At 37.6% G+C, this 15,185-nt stretch overlaps 1 protein-coding gene across 1 annotated transcript; it reads right to left on the minus strand.

Moving 5' to 3' along the window:
* Positions 1-3,182: 3,182 nt before the first annotated feature.
* Positions 3,183-14,954, minus strand: LOC141350853 (E3 ubiquitin-protein ligase TRIM8-like). Its single transcript, XM_073856691.1, has 4 exons — positions 14,364-14,954; positions 14,110-14,205; positions 13,793-14,026; positions 3,183-3,545 (listed from the first exon to the last, which is right to left on the minus strand). Exons 1-4 carry the CDS (start codon positions 14,952-14,954, stop codon positions 3,324-3,326), a joined length of 1,143 nt encoding a protein of 380 aa, XP_073712792.1. The 3' UTR covers positions 3,183-3,323.
* Positions 14,955-15,185: the final 231 nt, after the last annotated feature.

Consider the following 15,185-nt stretch of genomic DNA (forward strand, 5'->3'; position numbering starts at 1 on the left):
TAAACAAATTAATAATTAAACAACTTATTAATTAATCGAACACAAGTAAAATGTATATTTAGATCTATATTTATTAACATCAACGATCATTTGATAAAAATTATTTAACACCCAGCATGCATCACGTCTAATAAGCAATACATGATCAGAAAACGCTTAAAATACTTAATCTCACGCGCCGTGGAGCGTTGTTAAACTCACCTCTAAAAGGTTGTCTTACATGCAGTTGAACGCTGTTTTAATAAAACTCCTCTCTGAATGTTATTTTACCCACATTTGAGCGTTGTTAAACTCACTGCTGATGCTGAATGCTATTGATCCTGCAGTTGAGAACTCACCGGAAACAGCTGTTGACTGCGAGGGACTTTTAACATTAAAAACCAGTTGAAAATGACCAGATAAATATTGACTTGCGCTGGCATAGATCGTTAATTGTTGCCGATTCCTATTTATTCTTATATATTGCAGTCTTGATAAGATCTTGTGAATAAATGTTTAGCTTCCCTACTGCAGCCCGACTGGCAGAAAAAATCGTGCTATATGCACGAAAGATCCATCCAATTGAAATACATTAGTTTAAAAAACGTGCTGGAATTACGAAAATAACGAAATAAACGTGTTCCTGCCACGAATAAATAGATTAAATTTCGTGACCAAATCACGAAATGCCGTGAGACTGGGTTGTGCATTTTACACATTTTACCCAGGTCTCCTTTGGACGACTCTTTGAAAATGGCTCTACACAGACGAGGCAGAAGCACTCTTCATCATCTGATGATGACTCTTGCATGATTTTTCTTCTTTTAGCTGCCTTGTTTTTCATAGGTCCAGATTTCTGCTTCCCTTTCTTTTGAAACAGCTTTTTGCTAGATTGAGGCTTATTCTTTTCTATATCATGTTTTCTGAGCATGTTCGATGTGTTTGTTTGTACAGGGGCAAGTTGTCAGATGTGACGACTTGCCCCAAAGTCATTGAGACAACTTGCCCCATACTTACTTGTGTGCTAATGTTGTCTAAATCTCAAGTTTAGCTCATCATATCACTTTAGCTAAAGTATCAAAAGACACTTTACGGTCTCCTCTATTTTGTGCAAAATAATCATTTTAAACATTCACACCTAACAAAGTTGTATTGCATAAAATGTAAAGTGATTTTTTTTTACTTTTTAAGCAGAAAAATAAGAAAATTGTGCTAACCTCAGATTACAGTGATCTTGACCACATGTGAACAGGAAGTTCACTATAGAAGAAGAAGTCACATAAGTGGCTATTTGATTTTTGAGATAGAGCCTCTAGTGTTGGAGTTATTAACAGTGTGACAACTTACCCGTGTGACAACTTACCCCGCTCTCCCCTATTGATCTTAAGATCTCAGATACTGAATTTAGTATTTTCCTTAGTTGTCAGTTATAATCAGCGAAATTAAAAGAAATAAACATTTGAAATATATTGTATGTGTGTAATGAATTAATACAATATACAAGTTTCACTTTTTCACTTTTTGAATGGAATTAGTGAAATAAATCAACTTTTTTCATGATATTTTAATTATATGACCAGCACCTGTAATTAATTGATATACTCACTCGTCAAAAGTTTATTTTCTGTCAAAATCAGATTCAGCAGAAGTTTGTCATTGAAGATTTTTTGGAACTATGCATGGACAAAAATGCTTAATTCGTTCTATCAAAATCATGTGACCAAAAGCTTTGTTTCACACACACCCACATGACTGCTTCATACTTTAATTCAAGGGTTTAAAATGCTCGACACAGGGAGTGCCTTGTGGGTTGTTAATAAGTATTTTTTTGCATTGTTCCTTTTCTGTTGTATTGCAAGAGTTTATAGGTTGATAGAAGCTGATAATATATTTTGCTTTTGGGATGAAGCCTAATATTTATGAACATGATCCTAGATTGTTTCACTGCTGAAATAAATTATGACCGATAGGCAACTTGTTTATTTCACATCTTTCATATCATTCCATCAAGTAGCCTATACTGGGACAACCCGCGGAGGGTATACCTTTCGCGTCATTTTTTGACGAACTGGGGACTTCAATACTATTACGTCCGTTGCATTAGGCTTGTTTGAGATGAGCAAATTCTGCGCAGAATCGATCACCGGTGATCCGCGCAAGATGCATGTCGGTTAGAAAAGTGTCCGACTTACGTCCGACTTGCTCTGATGTCACGCTGACGTGTGCAAAATAACTCTCGCGATGGAGAGGCGGGCTCGTCGGATTCTACAGCTGAGCGCAGTTGCTCTCCACCGACTGCGTTGACGAAAAGCACGATGGGAAAAGACTTGCTGACGACACAGCTTAATGCTCATTGGCCAGGTTATGTCAGCTGATGACTTGTTAATTCGAAAAACTCTAAATCCTGTAGTAGTTTTTATATTAATTCAATTGTTCTTTACTATGACATTTATATTTTTTATGAATTCCTGTAAACTTCTGTATTGGTGTTGATTTATTTGTACTGTGAGCTGTTTATATTTCACACAACAGAAACGAATTTGTATTACCACTAGATTTATTCATCCCAACATTTACTAAGTAGCCTAACCTTTTCCAGTAACGAACAGTTCACCTTCGTTGATTCTCCTTATAAACATCTTTATGTAAATGAATTTATTGGTATTTAAGTTGCATCTATTTAATCCGCGATAAAATACGCGAACGTGATCTCTGCCTATGCTGACGTTTGTAGTCGACTGGACTGCGAGATTGGTGAAGTGTCTGACTTAAAAGCTCTTTTTTCACTCCTCCCCTTACTGCAGCCGTCTGCTCTCGTCTGAATTTCAGGCAAGGCAAGCTGCATCTCAAACAAGCCTATTGACGAATGGTCAAGTGTCGTCAAATATTGACGACATGGGGTGAGACTGTGTTAACTGGGATGTCCTGTTCATGTCAACATAGTGTCACATATTTAATTTGTTATGCCTAATTATTAATAGTAGCAATAGTAGCAATGTGTATGAATTTGTGTGCATGCACCTCTATTTATTTACATTCTCTATTTGTGTGTTTGATTTGTTTAAAACAGGAAAAAATTCCACGTATACAAAATCTTTATTTTGAGTTACTATGAGTATGCCATGGATTGTTTTCATGTATTTAATATATGGATTAAATAATTTATTCATCTTTCCATTAATTTATTTTTTGCTTTTGAGATGGTTGTATACATTTTGGGACACAGCGCTTTCCCCCACTTCCACCAGCAGAGGTCCTTGTCGAGCTTTGATTTGAAAAGCTTTAAATTAAGGAATCTTTTTCCGATACAATTGTGCTAAAAGCTTTGGTGGTTCAAGAAAGCTTCACTTCGCCATCACTAATGTAAATATATCATGCCTTAGACTTTTGCACAGATCTGTATGTTCTTTACCTTTTTCAGATATCTTTTCAATCTCTTCTTTACAGAAATCGTCCATCTTTTCTTTGAGTTTAGTGACAGATTTCCTCACATCATCAAAAGAGAAAAGAGAATTGACAGTGATGATGTCTGAAGAACCAGGACACGAAAAGAGAGACTGGAAACTCTTAAAATAAAAAAATAATGAAAATATGATGAAAACTTTTATCTCCACACCACATTTTTCCCACTACAAACCACAAAAAAAAACTATATATGTAATAGAAGTCACTAAATTTCAAAGCCACCAGTAAAAAATAACCTCTTAAAATGAATAGAAATTTAAAGGGGTCATAGCATGAAAATCTTACTTTCCATGTTTAAGTGCTATAACTGGGTCCCCATTAGCCTGGCTCCGCCCTCCTACGTGCTTCCGCTTAATTTTCATTTCGCTTCAGTACTACGTCTGGGACTGCTGTGTAGAGTTTCGTTTTCTCCTGCAAAAATCTGCAGGTCCAATCAGTGAACAGAGGGGGGTGGCTGAGAACAATGACGTTGATGTTGTGCGCCAGTTTGAGTTGTAGTTCAGTAATGGCAGTGGAGAAAGACGTGAGTAAAGCTATTCAGTCCGTTGTTGCAAAACTGCTGAATATACAGAAGTTAAAGCCGAAGCAAGAACAATGTTTGCTAAGTTTTGTTGGTCTGATTATTTGTACTTGTTGTTTCCGGACGGTTTCGGCGCATGATATACGTCACGACCACACTTTAGCAACCTATGGCAGATCCTGAGTGACTCTGGGCAGATCCAATAGTTATAAACTTCAACAGAGGACCCTCCTTAACGGAAGTAACGCTTTGCAATGGAGCGTGGCCAGACTCACTACACCCCCCTATTGATAAAATATCTCTATGTACATTTGTGAAAGTGATATTTACCTAAAATGAAAATAAACAACACAATTTGATTATCTTTGTTTATGTCATTAAAAAATAATAATAGGCTTTAAAACAGTATTTGAAAAAGCGCTTGAAGCTAGTTACCAGGTTGTGGAGTTGGTCACAGCTGCATGTGTTACTGTCATCAATTCCAGCCAGGATATCATTTGTGTTCATCAAAACAAGATCAAGTTTCACATTAAATGTGAAAATTAAATGTTTAATACAGTATAATATTCTAGTTTAACAAGTCATTTAAACATTGCAATACATGTTTGTGAAGATCTATTAATACTTATTGTGAAAGTGGTGTGCCGTAAGATTTTTTACTTATCAAAACTGTGCCGTGGCAGAATAAAGGTTGGGAAACACTGCTATAAAAGACCAAGTAAAACATGTTTCTTCCAAAATAATTCCAACCCTAGTAATGCTAATAAAGAAAACCATTAGAAGCGGTTTCCCGGAATGGGCTTAGGCATAGTCCCAGACTAAAATGCATGTTTATATAAATAACAAAATATATAGAGTAAGTGCTATTGTTCAGTCTCACAATGCAGACCAGTGATTTGTTTTGTAAGGTATGTTTGTAAAAAGTATTTTAATGTTCTAATATAACAAAGGCCAAGTCCAAGATTAGTCTAATCCCATGTCCCTTGAAGTCTAACTGCACTTTTCGAACAGATGTTTTAAAACAACACATTAGTGTTGATTCTGGGACAACACACTAAATGCATTGTCCCAGAATCCACACATCTCTGTGTGTTATTATTGCAACAACACATTTTGTGTTACTTTTAACACAAAATCAACACAAAATGACACATAATGTGTTAAAATTACACATAAATTAAAATGTGTTAAAAGTAGGGATGGGCATTTTTCAGTACTTTAATATTCGAATATTTAAGCTAAAAAAGAATGAATATTCAAATATTCGTTTATTTAAATTACGTTAATTAATACATACATGTTTTGTATTTTTCATTTTGTCCCAATTTCACAGAAGGCTTATAATTAGAAAATATCCACAACAAGCTAAGCTTATATTCTGTCTATGCATGTATGTATTTTTAAGCTGAAAACATTGTAAAAAAAATCTTATTTTAAATTCTTCTTAAAAATAGCCTACAGAAAAATGGCGTTAAAACCCAGCGCAGAACGAAGTCTGAGTCAAATCCTTCGTTTTAAGTCGGTCGTTAGTATGAATTCAGTACTGTTTGATCTTGCAGAAATTATATTATACCAAATATAGAACCCAAACCCAAGTGAAGTTTAAAGTTTGAGGACTATCATCATGTAAACAGACTCAAAATGTGGTGTATTTAATTTGGTGTCCTAGTGGTTTGGGCTATATTGGTAAAACTTCTCGCCAATTAAAAAAATAATTAGTGAACATAAGAGCTCTATTCGAAAAGACATTAATTATCCGGTTGCGGCACACTTTATGTATGAATCATGATGGCTCTTCTTTAAGTATCTGTGGGATAGAAAAAGTGAGTATGCCACCAAGAGATGGCAACATTAATATGCTCCTACAGAGACAAGTGTTACTTTGGATTTTCACTCTGCAAACATTATCGCACAAAGCCCTATTTAATGTGATGTTATAATTTCTGTCAATTGTTGCTTTTAATTGTGGATAACTCATTCAGTATTTACTGTTGTCTGACGTTTTCTCATTGTCATCATAGGGGTGATTCTCACGAAACCATTGAAACACCACGGCACTAATGATTTTAGCTTTAAAATGTGTAATATAGTAACATTAAAAAGCATCAGAATTAAAGGGAAATTCCGCCCTAAAACGGAATTTAGGGTGTTTTTTCGTTGTTAACGAGTCAAACTTTCATTTAAAAGCATATTTATGACTGAAGAGCAACATTTAAGATATTTAAGATGTTCGTTTTCTGGTAAACTGGCCTTTGAATGGGAGTGAATAGGGCATGTCGCATGAGTGCACAAAATCTCTATTTTTACAACACCAAGAAGGCTCGACACAACGCGACACTCCACTCGAAGCACCACGCGGGTCTCCACACACGAACGCGAGCACCGAGAACACCGTTTGTGTACACAGACTCCAGCAAAAGCGAAAAGTTTGGAACAACTTACCGTGCTGTTAAACTGCGTCCCGCCGCCATATTGCCAGTCATGAGCAATCGACCCCAGAATGCGATTGAATGGACTCCATAGGACGCTACTTTTTCAACTACAGGGTCAATATTGTTTTTCACTTGAGACAAAACAACAAATTATCCGTGCATTTATATGGAACTATGCTTTAGGAGCTATCCATCTTTACTCTCCTTCCTCCTTATGTCGCATTCTGAGATCGATTGCTCATGACTGGCAATATGGCGGCGGGACGCAGTTTAACAGCACGGTAAGTTGTTCCAAACTTTTCGCTTTTACTAAAATCTGTGCACACAAACAATGCTCTCAATGCTCGCGCCCATGTGCAGAGACCCACGTGATACTTCGAGTAAAGTATCACGTTGTGTCGAGCCTTCTTAGTGTTGTAAAAATAGAGATTTTGTGCGCTCAAGCGACGTGCCCCATTCACTCCCATTCAAAGGCCAGTTTACCAGAAAACGAACATCTTAAATATCTTAAATGTTGCTCTTCAGTCATAAATATGCTTTTAAATGAAAGTTTGACTCGTTAACAACGAAAAAACACCCTAAATTCCGTTTTAGGGCGGAATTTCCCTTTAACACAATACTGTGTTCTACCTTGCACAATGTGTGATTTCAACATAAGAATTTATTATTGTAAATTTTATCTCATTTTCTGCTGAAATTCTCATTACCGCAATGTGTCCGGCTGTGTTTGAACATGCGTTATGTTGTAAATTAATCAAATTAACACAAAAATATTAAGAAAAAAATAAATGGATGTTTTGCTAGACTACTTTAGATAACAGAAAAAAATATTTACTGAATATTCATGTATAATAATAATGAAGAAAAATTAGGAAAATGATGTGTCCATGCCTGATGTTCTCATTCTCTGCAACACTTTTTGAGAACAGTTTAAGCACACATACAGAATTTTAATAAAGTTTGATTTTGAGTGACCAAGCACATGGACCAGTTACTTCAAGATGGCTACCAGGTAAGATCATTTTTTTACAGTTAATTTGAAATATTGTCTTGTCAGAATGCTTACACGACATTTTGATTATCATTACCGCAACAGATGCTTATTAAATGTTAATTTAATTAATAGAAGCATAATACTTTGATTTTAAATGCATGTGCAGAATCTCCAAATTATTTTTTTTCAGGTTTGTCATGTCATTTTGAAAATATGTCAGTGTTGATGTTTTCTGACTGTTGCGGTAATGAGATTTTTTAGGACTAATTTTTTTAAATTATGTTACAAAAAGTGTTAAATGATAAGTAAAAGTTTTTAAATTAATGTTCCCATTTACACCAGACTTTGTTTTTCAATGTCTGGTGGGAAAAAAAGTAAATTTAAGCAATTTTTACATTTTCATGCTTGACATTTTTAAAACCAAGTTTTCGTGAGAATCACTGGTTTCTTCTTGTATTGTATGATATTGAGGTTGTTAATATGTGATGAAAAAATTTGTGTATTCAAATGTGATTGGTCATTTAAGGTCCGACACTGTAATTGGACTGTAATTATTGTTTCATGTGATTGGTCAATGCACTGTTTTTAAATAACTCTGTGGAACTGCAACCATGCATGTATGCCCGATGAAGATCTTGTGATCGAAACGTCGCTGTAATAAATATTTTCATCTTTTGCAGGCTTATAGTGTGTGGGATACCTTTTATTTATTTTTGTACATGATTGGACTTCATTGTCCCTCTATCCTAGTACGCACCCATCCGGAACAGGTGTGCGACGCTGTTCTTCTTTTGTTGTTATAGTTTATGAAATGGCTGTTGACAAAGCACTGTTTACCTATGCTTATCCATGCTTTTATGACCTCTAGAATAGACTATTGTAACTTGCTACTCGGGGGATGTCATGCAAATCAGGTAAACAAGCTTCAGCTAGTTCAAAACGCTTCTGCAAGGGTGCTTACTCGATCTAAGAAGTATGACCACATAAGCCCAATTCTGGCATCTTTACACTGGCTACCAGTTAAATATCGCATACAATTTAAAATATCACTAATCACCTACAAAGCCTTAAAGGAATAGTCTACTCATTTTCAATATTAAAATATGTTATTACCTTAACTAAGAATTGTTGATACATCCCTCTATCATCTGTGTGCGTGCACGTAAGCGGTGGAGCGCGCTGCGACGCTTCGATAGCATTTAGCTTAGCCCCATTCATTCGATGGTGCCATTTAGAGATAAAGTTAGAAGTGACCAAACACATCAACGTTTTTCCTATTTAAGACGAGTAGTTAAACGAGCAAGTTTGGTGGTACAAAATAAAACGTAACGCTTTTCTAAGCGGATTTAAAAGAGGAGCTACATTTTATGGCGTAATAGCACTTTTGTGAGTACTTCGACTCGGCGCAGTAACACCCTTCCTCTCCCATTATGAGAGGGAGAAGGGGAGCAGACTTTTCAGGCGAGTGAAGTACTCCCAAAAGTGCCATTACGCCATAAAATATAGTTCCTCTTTTAAATCCGCTTAGAAAAGCGCTACGTTTTATTTTGTACCACCAAACTTGCTCGTATAGCTACTCGTCTTAAATAGGAAAAACGTTGATGTGTTTGGTCACTTCTAACTTTACCTCTAAATGGTACCATTGAATGAATGGGGCTAAGCTAAATGCTATCGAAGCGTCGCAGCGCGCTCCAGCGCTTACGTGCATGCACACAGATGATAGAGGGATGTATCAACAATTCTTAGTTAAGGTAATAACATATTTTAATATTGAAAATGAGTAGACTATTCCTTTAAATGGCCTAGCACCCTCATATCTTAGAGAATTACTATCAAAATACAATCCACCACGTAAACTGCGATCACAAAATTCTGGTCTCTTAATTATCTCTAAAATATCAAAAGTGTGTACTACTATGATTTTGTTTCTCTCTCCCTGTCTCGTCCTCGACCCCGAGGACAATGAGACAAACAGACCCAGTTCCGGTAAATGTGAAAGTCGGCACACCTCTGATCTACTGGCCGTTCTTCAAAGTGATGCCCAGCTGATGCCTGACCAACTATCACCGGCAGAACCCGCTTAATCTCAGCTTAATCTCCTTATCCATTTACATGTGTATATATATGTGTGTGTGTGTGTGTGTGTATATATATATATATATATATATATATATATATATATATATATATATATATATATATATATATATATATATATATCCCAAGGGTTTTTTCCTGCTAGGACTTTTTTTATTTCCCTGGCTAAAAAGACCTAGCCTGGTGCAACCAGACTCTCGTACATTCATTTCATTTGTACAGAGAGTCTGGCCACGCTCCATTGCAAAGCGTTACTTCCATTAAGGAGGGTCCTCTGTTGAAGTTTAAAACTATTGGATCTGCCCAGAGTCACTCTGAATCTGCCATAACCAATCGCTAACGTTTGGTCGTAACGCATGTCACTCAGTCTGGCGCACGACCTCAACGTCTGCGTTCTTAGCCACTCCCCGCTGTTTGCTGAATGGACGTGCAGAATTTTGCCGGAGAAAACGAAACTCCACAGAGCAGTCCCAGACGTTCCCCTGAAGCGAAATGAAAACCAAGCGGAAGAACGTAGGAGGGCGGAGCCAGGCCAAAAAAGACCAGATTTTTTTCCTCCTAGGGGGTTTTTACCCCGGGGAGGCAGCCCTCTAGGGCTTAACTTAGCACCCTCTTCTATACGTTACATTAGTAATACGCTCGCTCATAATGTTGATTCATAGCCGCAGCGAATTTAGCTGCTTATGCTATCGTGTATTATGGTGTGCTATCTGGCGGTTTTTTTTTTCACTGCTTCTATTAATGTAAAGCTGCTTTGAAACAATTAACTATTGTGAAAAGCGCTATATAAATAAAATTGAATTGAACACCGTTATATTTGCAGTTAGCTCCATTCCTTAGATGCTGTGCCAAAATGGCATCCAGCGCGCAATTCTTAAAATTGCCAAAAGATGGCACCGTTTATCGGTCAATCCGATATTACAAAAAACAATATCCGATAATGGGAAAATGTGTAAATATTGGAGAAAATATCGGTAAACAGTAATGTTGGTCAATCTCTAGTGGACAGTGTTCTCGACTCCCATGCCAAGACCGATCAAACCCAGGGAAACACATCACTATCTATGTCATCACAATGAAGTCAAATACTTTGTTGTTGTTGTCGACATCTTTTCACAAGTACATGAGGCTCATCATTGTCAATAACTATAGGCTATTCTGGTCTATTTAATTATTACATTGACTAGAGATAAATACCAAATAAATAATGTTAGATTAATAAAATATATCAAGCAACAGTATGGCACCTTGCTTACATATAAAGATTTTTATTCAGAAATGTATATTGTTCTGCTGTTAAAGGACTCAGACAGCCTTTGAAAAAAAATATTGCTTACTTGCAAATATATAACTGTTACATACAAATGAGGAAAAATGACTTGTTTCCAGTAATTTAGAGGTTCGTTTGATCTGGGCAAAACGCATCCAAGAGGTATTGTCTGATTGTCCTACACTGTCAGTCAAACGCAGATTCGGCAGGTAGGTATTCCACCTTTCGAAACACTTGTGAAATGCGGTGCTTTATTTTGCCATAGTCACAAGACTTTGGTGTTTCTAATCACTTTGACACCACATTTCTGAGCAGTGAATCAGAACATCTACGCTTCGGTTCCGGGATCTCAGAAAATCAGTTTCACAGCAACCATCCCTAAAAATTTTATGTGCACAGTTTTTCAAAATCCTTCAGAAGGACAAACTGCTATGAGCTTTCTGGACCTTACACTGTAGTACTTCATTATTAGCAGAATAGGATACTTCTTATGAGTGTGCAAACACTAAATTAATAAATCAGTTTTTTTATATTATGATGTTTGACATTATGTACTAACCACCACCAAAATGTTGTCTTTTTAACCAAATCCTTACACCGCGACAGTTTTGTTAATTGTTGAAGGAACAGTATGTGAACAGTTTGCGGAGTTAAAAATAACAACAGTATAGTGGTGGGACAGCTTCATATATCAATTAATTAAAGGAACAATATGTAGTTGTTTAAGTATTTTATTAGTCAAATCAATGTCTTTATTCATTAATATGTCCTCAAAGTGGTCAACTTACTTCTGTCAATGATCTGACTTTTTTTGTAAGCTTAGAATTTCTTCTCTTTACTTACATTGAACGAGTAAGTCCAAGTAGGCTTCCATGTCGTTTTGCCATATTGATAAACTATAATAGCAGAGAGGGACAAAAAGCACTAGCCTACTGCAACGCGTTTCCACACCACATTTTCATTCAGAACACGTGAACCAGCTGAAACAGACAAAGGCCCTGTCCCAAATGGCACACTCCGGACTTGTGGTCCTCCTCAGAGTCCACACTTTGATGACATCATGTAGTCCAGACTTTAGGGACCCTTGATGCGAGTCCATGTGGGTGCAACAATTGCCCTGTCCCAAATGGCACACTCCGGACTTGTGGTCCTCCTCAGAGTCCACACTTTGATGACATCACGTAGTCCAGACTTTAGGGACCCTTGATGCGAGTCCACGTGGGTGCACCGGAGTCGTATTTTGGGACAGACTCGAGCATCACACCGGAAATAGGTAGAGAAGTTGCCCGTCAGTGTGAACTCCTCCCTTCCGTCGTCTGATTGGTCTGATTGCCCTTTCGCAAGGACTTCTGGGTTGGTAAAGTCCGCGAAGCCTGCTGCATCAAGGGGGCAAAGGAGGCGCTGATGAGCACACTTCAAAGCGTAAAAATGACAGATGGGACACCCTACGGACTCGTAGACTAAGCGAGAACGCGCAATTTAAGGCCACGAGACCGAAAGTCCACATGAAGTGCGCTATTTGGGACAGGGCCAGAGTCGTATTTTGAGACAGACTCGAGCGTCACACCGGAAATAGGTAGAGAAGTTGACTGTCAGTGTAAACTCCTCCCTTCCGTCGTCTGATTGGTCTGATTGCTCTTTCGCAAGGACTTCTGGGTTGGTAAAGTGCGCGAAGCCTGCAGTGCGGGCTTCGCTGAAGACCGCATCAAGGGGGCAAAGGAGGCGCTGATGAGCACACTTCAAAGCATAAAATTGACAGATGGGACACCCTACGGACTCGTAGACTGAGCAAGCATGCGCAATTTAAGGCCACGAGACCAAAAGTCCACATGAAGTGCTCCATTTGGGACAGAGCCAAAGAGATGATTGAGTACACACCGGCTACCATATTTGCAATACGCATTTGGAAAAGCGAGGCGCTAGAGAGCACTATTTGTTTAAATGCAAAATACAATTTTACCACTAGATGAGGGAAGATCCTACTTACTGTCCCTTTAATAAACAAGATGCCCTAAATAGATTTCCCAGCACAATTACTTTATGGCTCCTCAGGTTGGTGCTAAACACATGAATGATTGGAATGAGGGAAACATGAACAAACGCTAACTAGTCTGAAAGAGATTAGGATAAGACGGCAGATGCACGTAAATTAAGAGATGCCTCAGCCAGTATAAGTCTAAATGGTTTTATACCATTGATGGGCTGGTTAAATTAGGAACGTTTATACAAAACACAGTTTTATGTTGTTTAAAGTGTCAATTTACAAAGAAAAGCTTTAAGCATAAAATTTTTAATGTATTTGAAATGTTACATATTGCTAATATGTTTTTTATTTACCTCAGGACTTCAGACTGCGTCCAAATGAGTCAGCGTGAGCATTTGTACTCGCACATGGGCGACCTGCAAATTTGTTCTAGTTGTCATTTCTGTTTGAAAGATGAGTAGATTGTGAGCTCACAAAAAAATTATTTTGCGACCATGTTTTCACTTATTTGCACGACACGTCTATTCTTTGTCACCATGTGCTCCGAAATCTACTGATGGTCTGCCCAGCCCTGGATGAACTTCATTAAACATTGCATAGGTGAGAGATAGAGAGAGCGGAAGAACTTATAAATGAACACCATCCAAAAGAACGGGCTGAAGGTCTGACCCAAATTTGCTGATTGTAACTTGAAATTTGTAGTCAAGTTGCAGTCAAGACTTTTCAGTAGAAATAAAAACAGCATAACAGTATGTTGGCTTTGGTCAAGCCAACATAATTTGCTTTCACTTTATTTCCACAAAAGAAAAAGATAGAATGTTCTGTATAAGTTCATTTAAGGTTTTTAAAAATAATAACCATGCAACATTATGGGAACATTATTTTAAGGTTCCAAAAATAAACCATAAAAAGAATGTTCCGAGAAGGTTATTATTTGGGTAATTTTAGGGGAATTCTTTCCAGTAAGATTGTTGCACATCCCCTTACTAATGCAGTCGCCAAGTTGTATTTATTGTAAAGTACATCTTGACTTGAAGTTGTGTTGAGTTACCTGAAGAAAACTGATGTGATCATCTGTGTGTGAAAGCTGCTCCAGCTCAGCGTCTCTCCTCCTCAGATCATCAATCTCCTGCTCCAGTCGCTTCAAGAGTCCTTCAGCTTCACTCACTGCAGTCTTTTCCTGATCTCTGATCAGCTGTGTCACCTCAGATCGTCTTCTCTCAATGGATGTGATCAGTTGAGTAAAGATCCTCTCAGTGTCGTCCACTGCTGTCTGTGCAGAGCGCTGTTAGGACACACAGAGAGAAAGATTAAACTCAATCTCAAACACTTCTTCCAGTATTTGTTTCTCTATTTATCAAAACTCACCGTGTGTATCTTCACAGCCTCTCTTAGATCCTGAAGCTTCTTCTCTTTCTCCTGGATCCTCTGCTGTAGTTTTCTCTGCTTGTCCTCTAGTAGTCTCTGTTCAACAGATTAATAACACATAACTCAACTGGTTGGGTAGTGCTTGAAGGAGATCTGTTCACTGGAAAGTAATATTCAAAACGACTTTCTGTTTTACATAAAGAATTAAAGTGTGACCCAATCTTCTAAATGTCATATATTTTGCATTTTCATACCTGTTTCTCAGTTCTCTCTGCTGCAGCTGATACAGTGTCGTGATTTTTATGCTCATCTACCAAACACAGATAACAAATACATCTCTGATCCGTGCGACAGTAAACCTCAAAGAGTTTGTCATGTTGAGGGCAGATCATCTCCTGAAGTCTTCCTGTCACATCAATCACTTTGTGTCTCTTTCCTGATTGAAGTTCTTCATGTTGTTCAAAGTGAGTTTGACAGTAAGAGTTCAGACACACCAGACAGGACTTGACAGCTTTGTGTTTTCTCTCAGTACAGACGTCACACTTCACATCTTCAGGTCCAGCATAACTGAGAGCAGATCGATCAGTCTGAAGTTTTGTGTTCTTCAGTTTCTCCACCACTTCGGCCAGCATGGTTGCTTTACCTACAACAGGTCTTGTAGTGAAGGTCTGTCTGCATTGAGGGCAGCTGTAGTTTCTCTTCTGATCATCCTGATCCCAGTAGTCTGTAATACAGCTCATACAGTAACTGTGTCCACAGGGAACAGTCACCGGATCCTTTAGTAGATCCAGACATACTGAACAGTTGAACTGATCCTGAGACACTGAAATATTTGCTTCGCCCATTTTACTGACTGCACAAATACAGTGACGCATTCAAAAGCTAGTTTCAGTTTCTCTTTTTAATTTAAATGTTTGGTTCTTCATGCTCGGTCACAAACTAACTGTCCACTAGATGTCAGTCTTACAGACTAAAACATATCTTCTATTTTGTGGTTCACTTTTATTTGATGACTTCACTCTTTTATTTCAAATCCTTTGTTAAAAATGTATTGTGTTACTGTTTGCATATAAGTT

This window comes from Misgurnus anguillicaudatus, chromosome 2 (genome assembly GCF_027580225.2).
Source record: "Misgurnus anguillicaudatus chromosome 2, ASM2758022v2, whole genome shotgun sequence".
NCBI lineage: Eukaryota > Metazoa > Chordata > Actinopteri > Cypriniformes > Cobitidae > Misgurnus > Misgurnus anguillicaudatus.

Bases quoted from the DNA above. Each gene is read 5' to 3' on its own strand.
- LOC141350853 (XM_073856691.1), bottom strand. From the start codon at position 14,954: ATGGGCGAAGCAAATATTTCAGTGTCTCAGGATCAGTTCAACTGTTCA. The intron at 14,027-14,109 runs GTGAGTTTTGAT...GTGTCCTAACAG, and splicing joins AGGCTGTGAAGATACACACG to CGCTCTGCACAGACAGCAGT. The intron at 3,546-13,792 runs GTAACTCAACAC...TTTTATTTTAAG, and splicing joins ATCACATCAGTTTTCTTCAG to AGTTTCCAGTCTCTCTTTTC.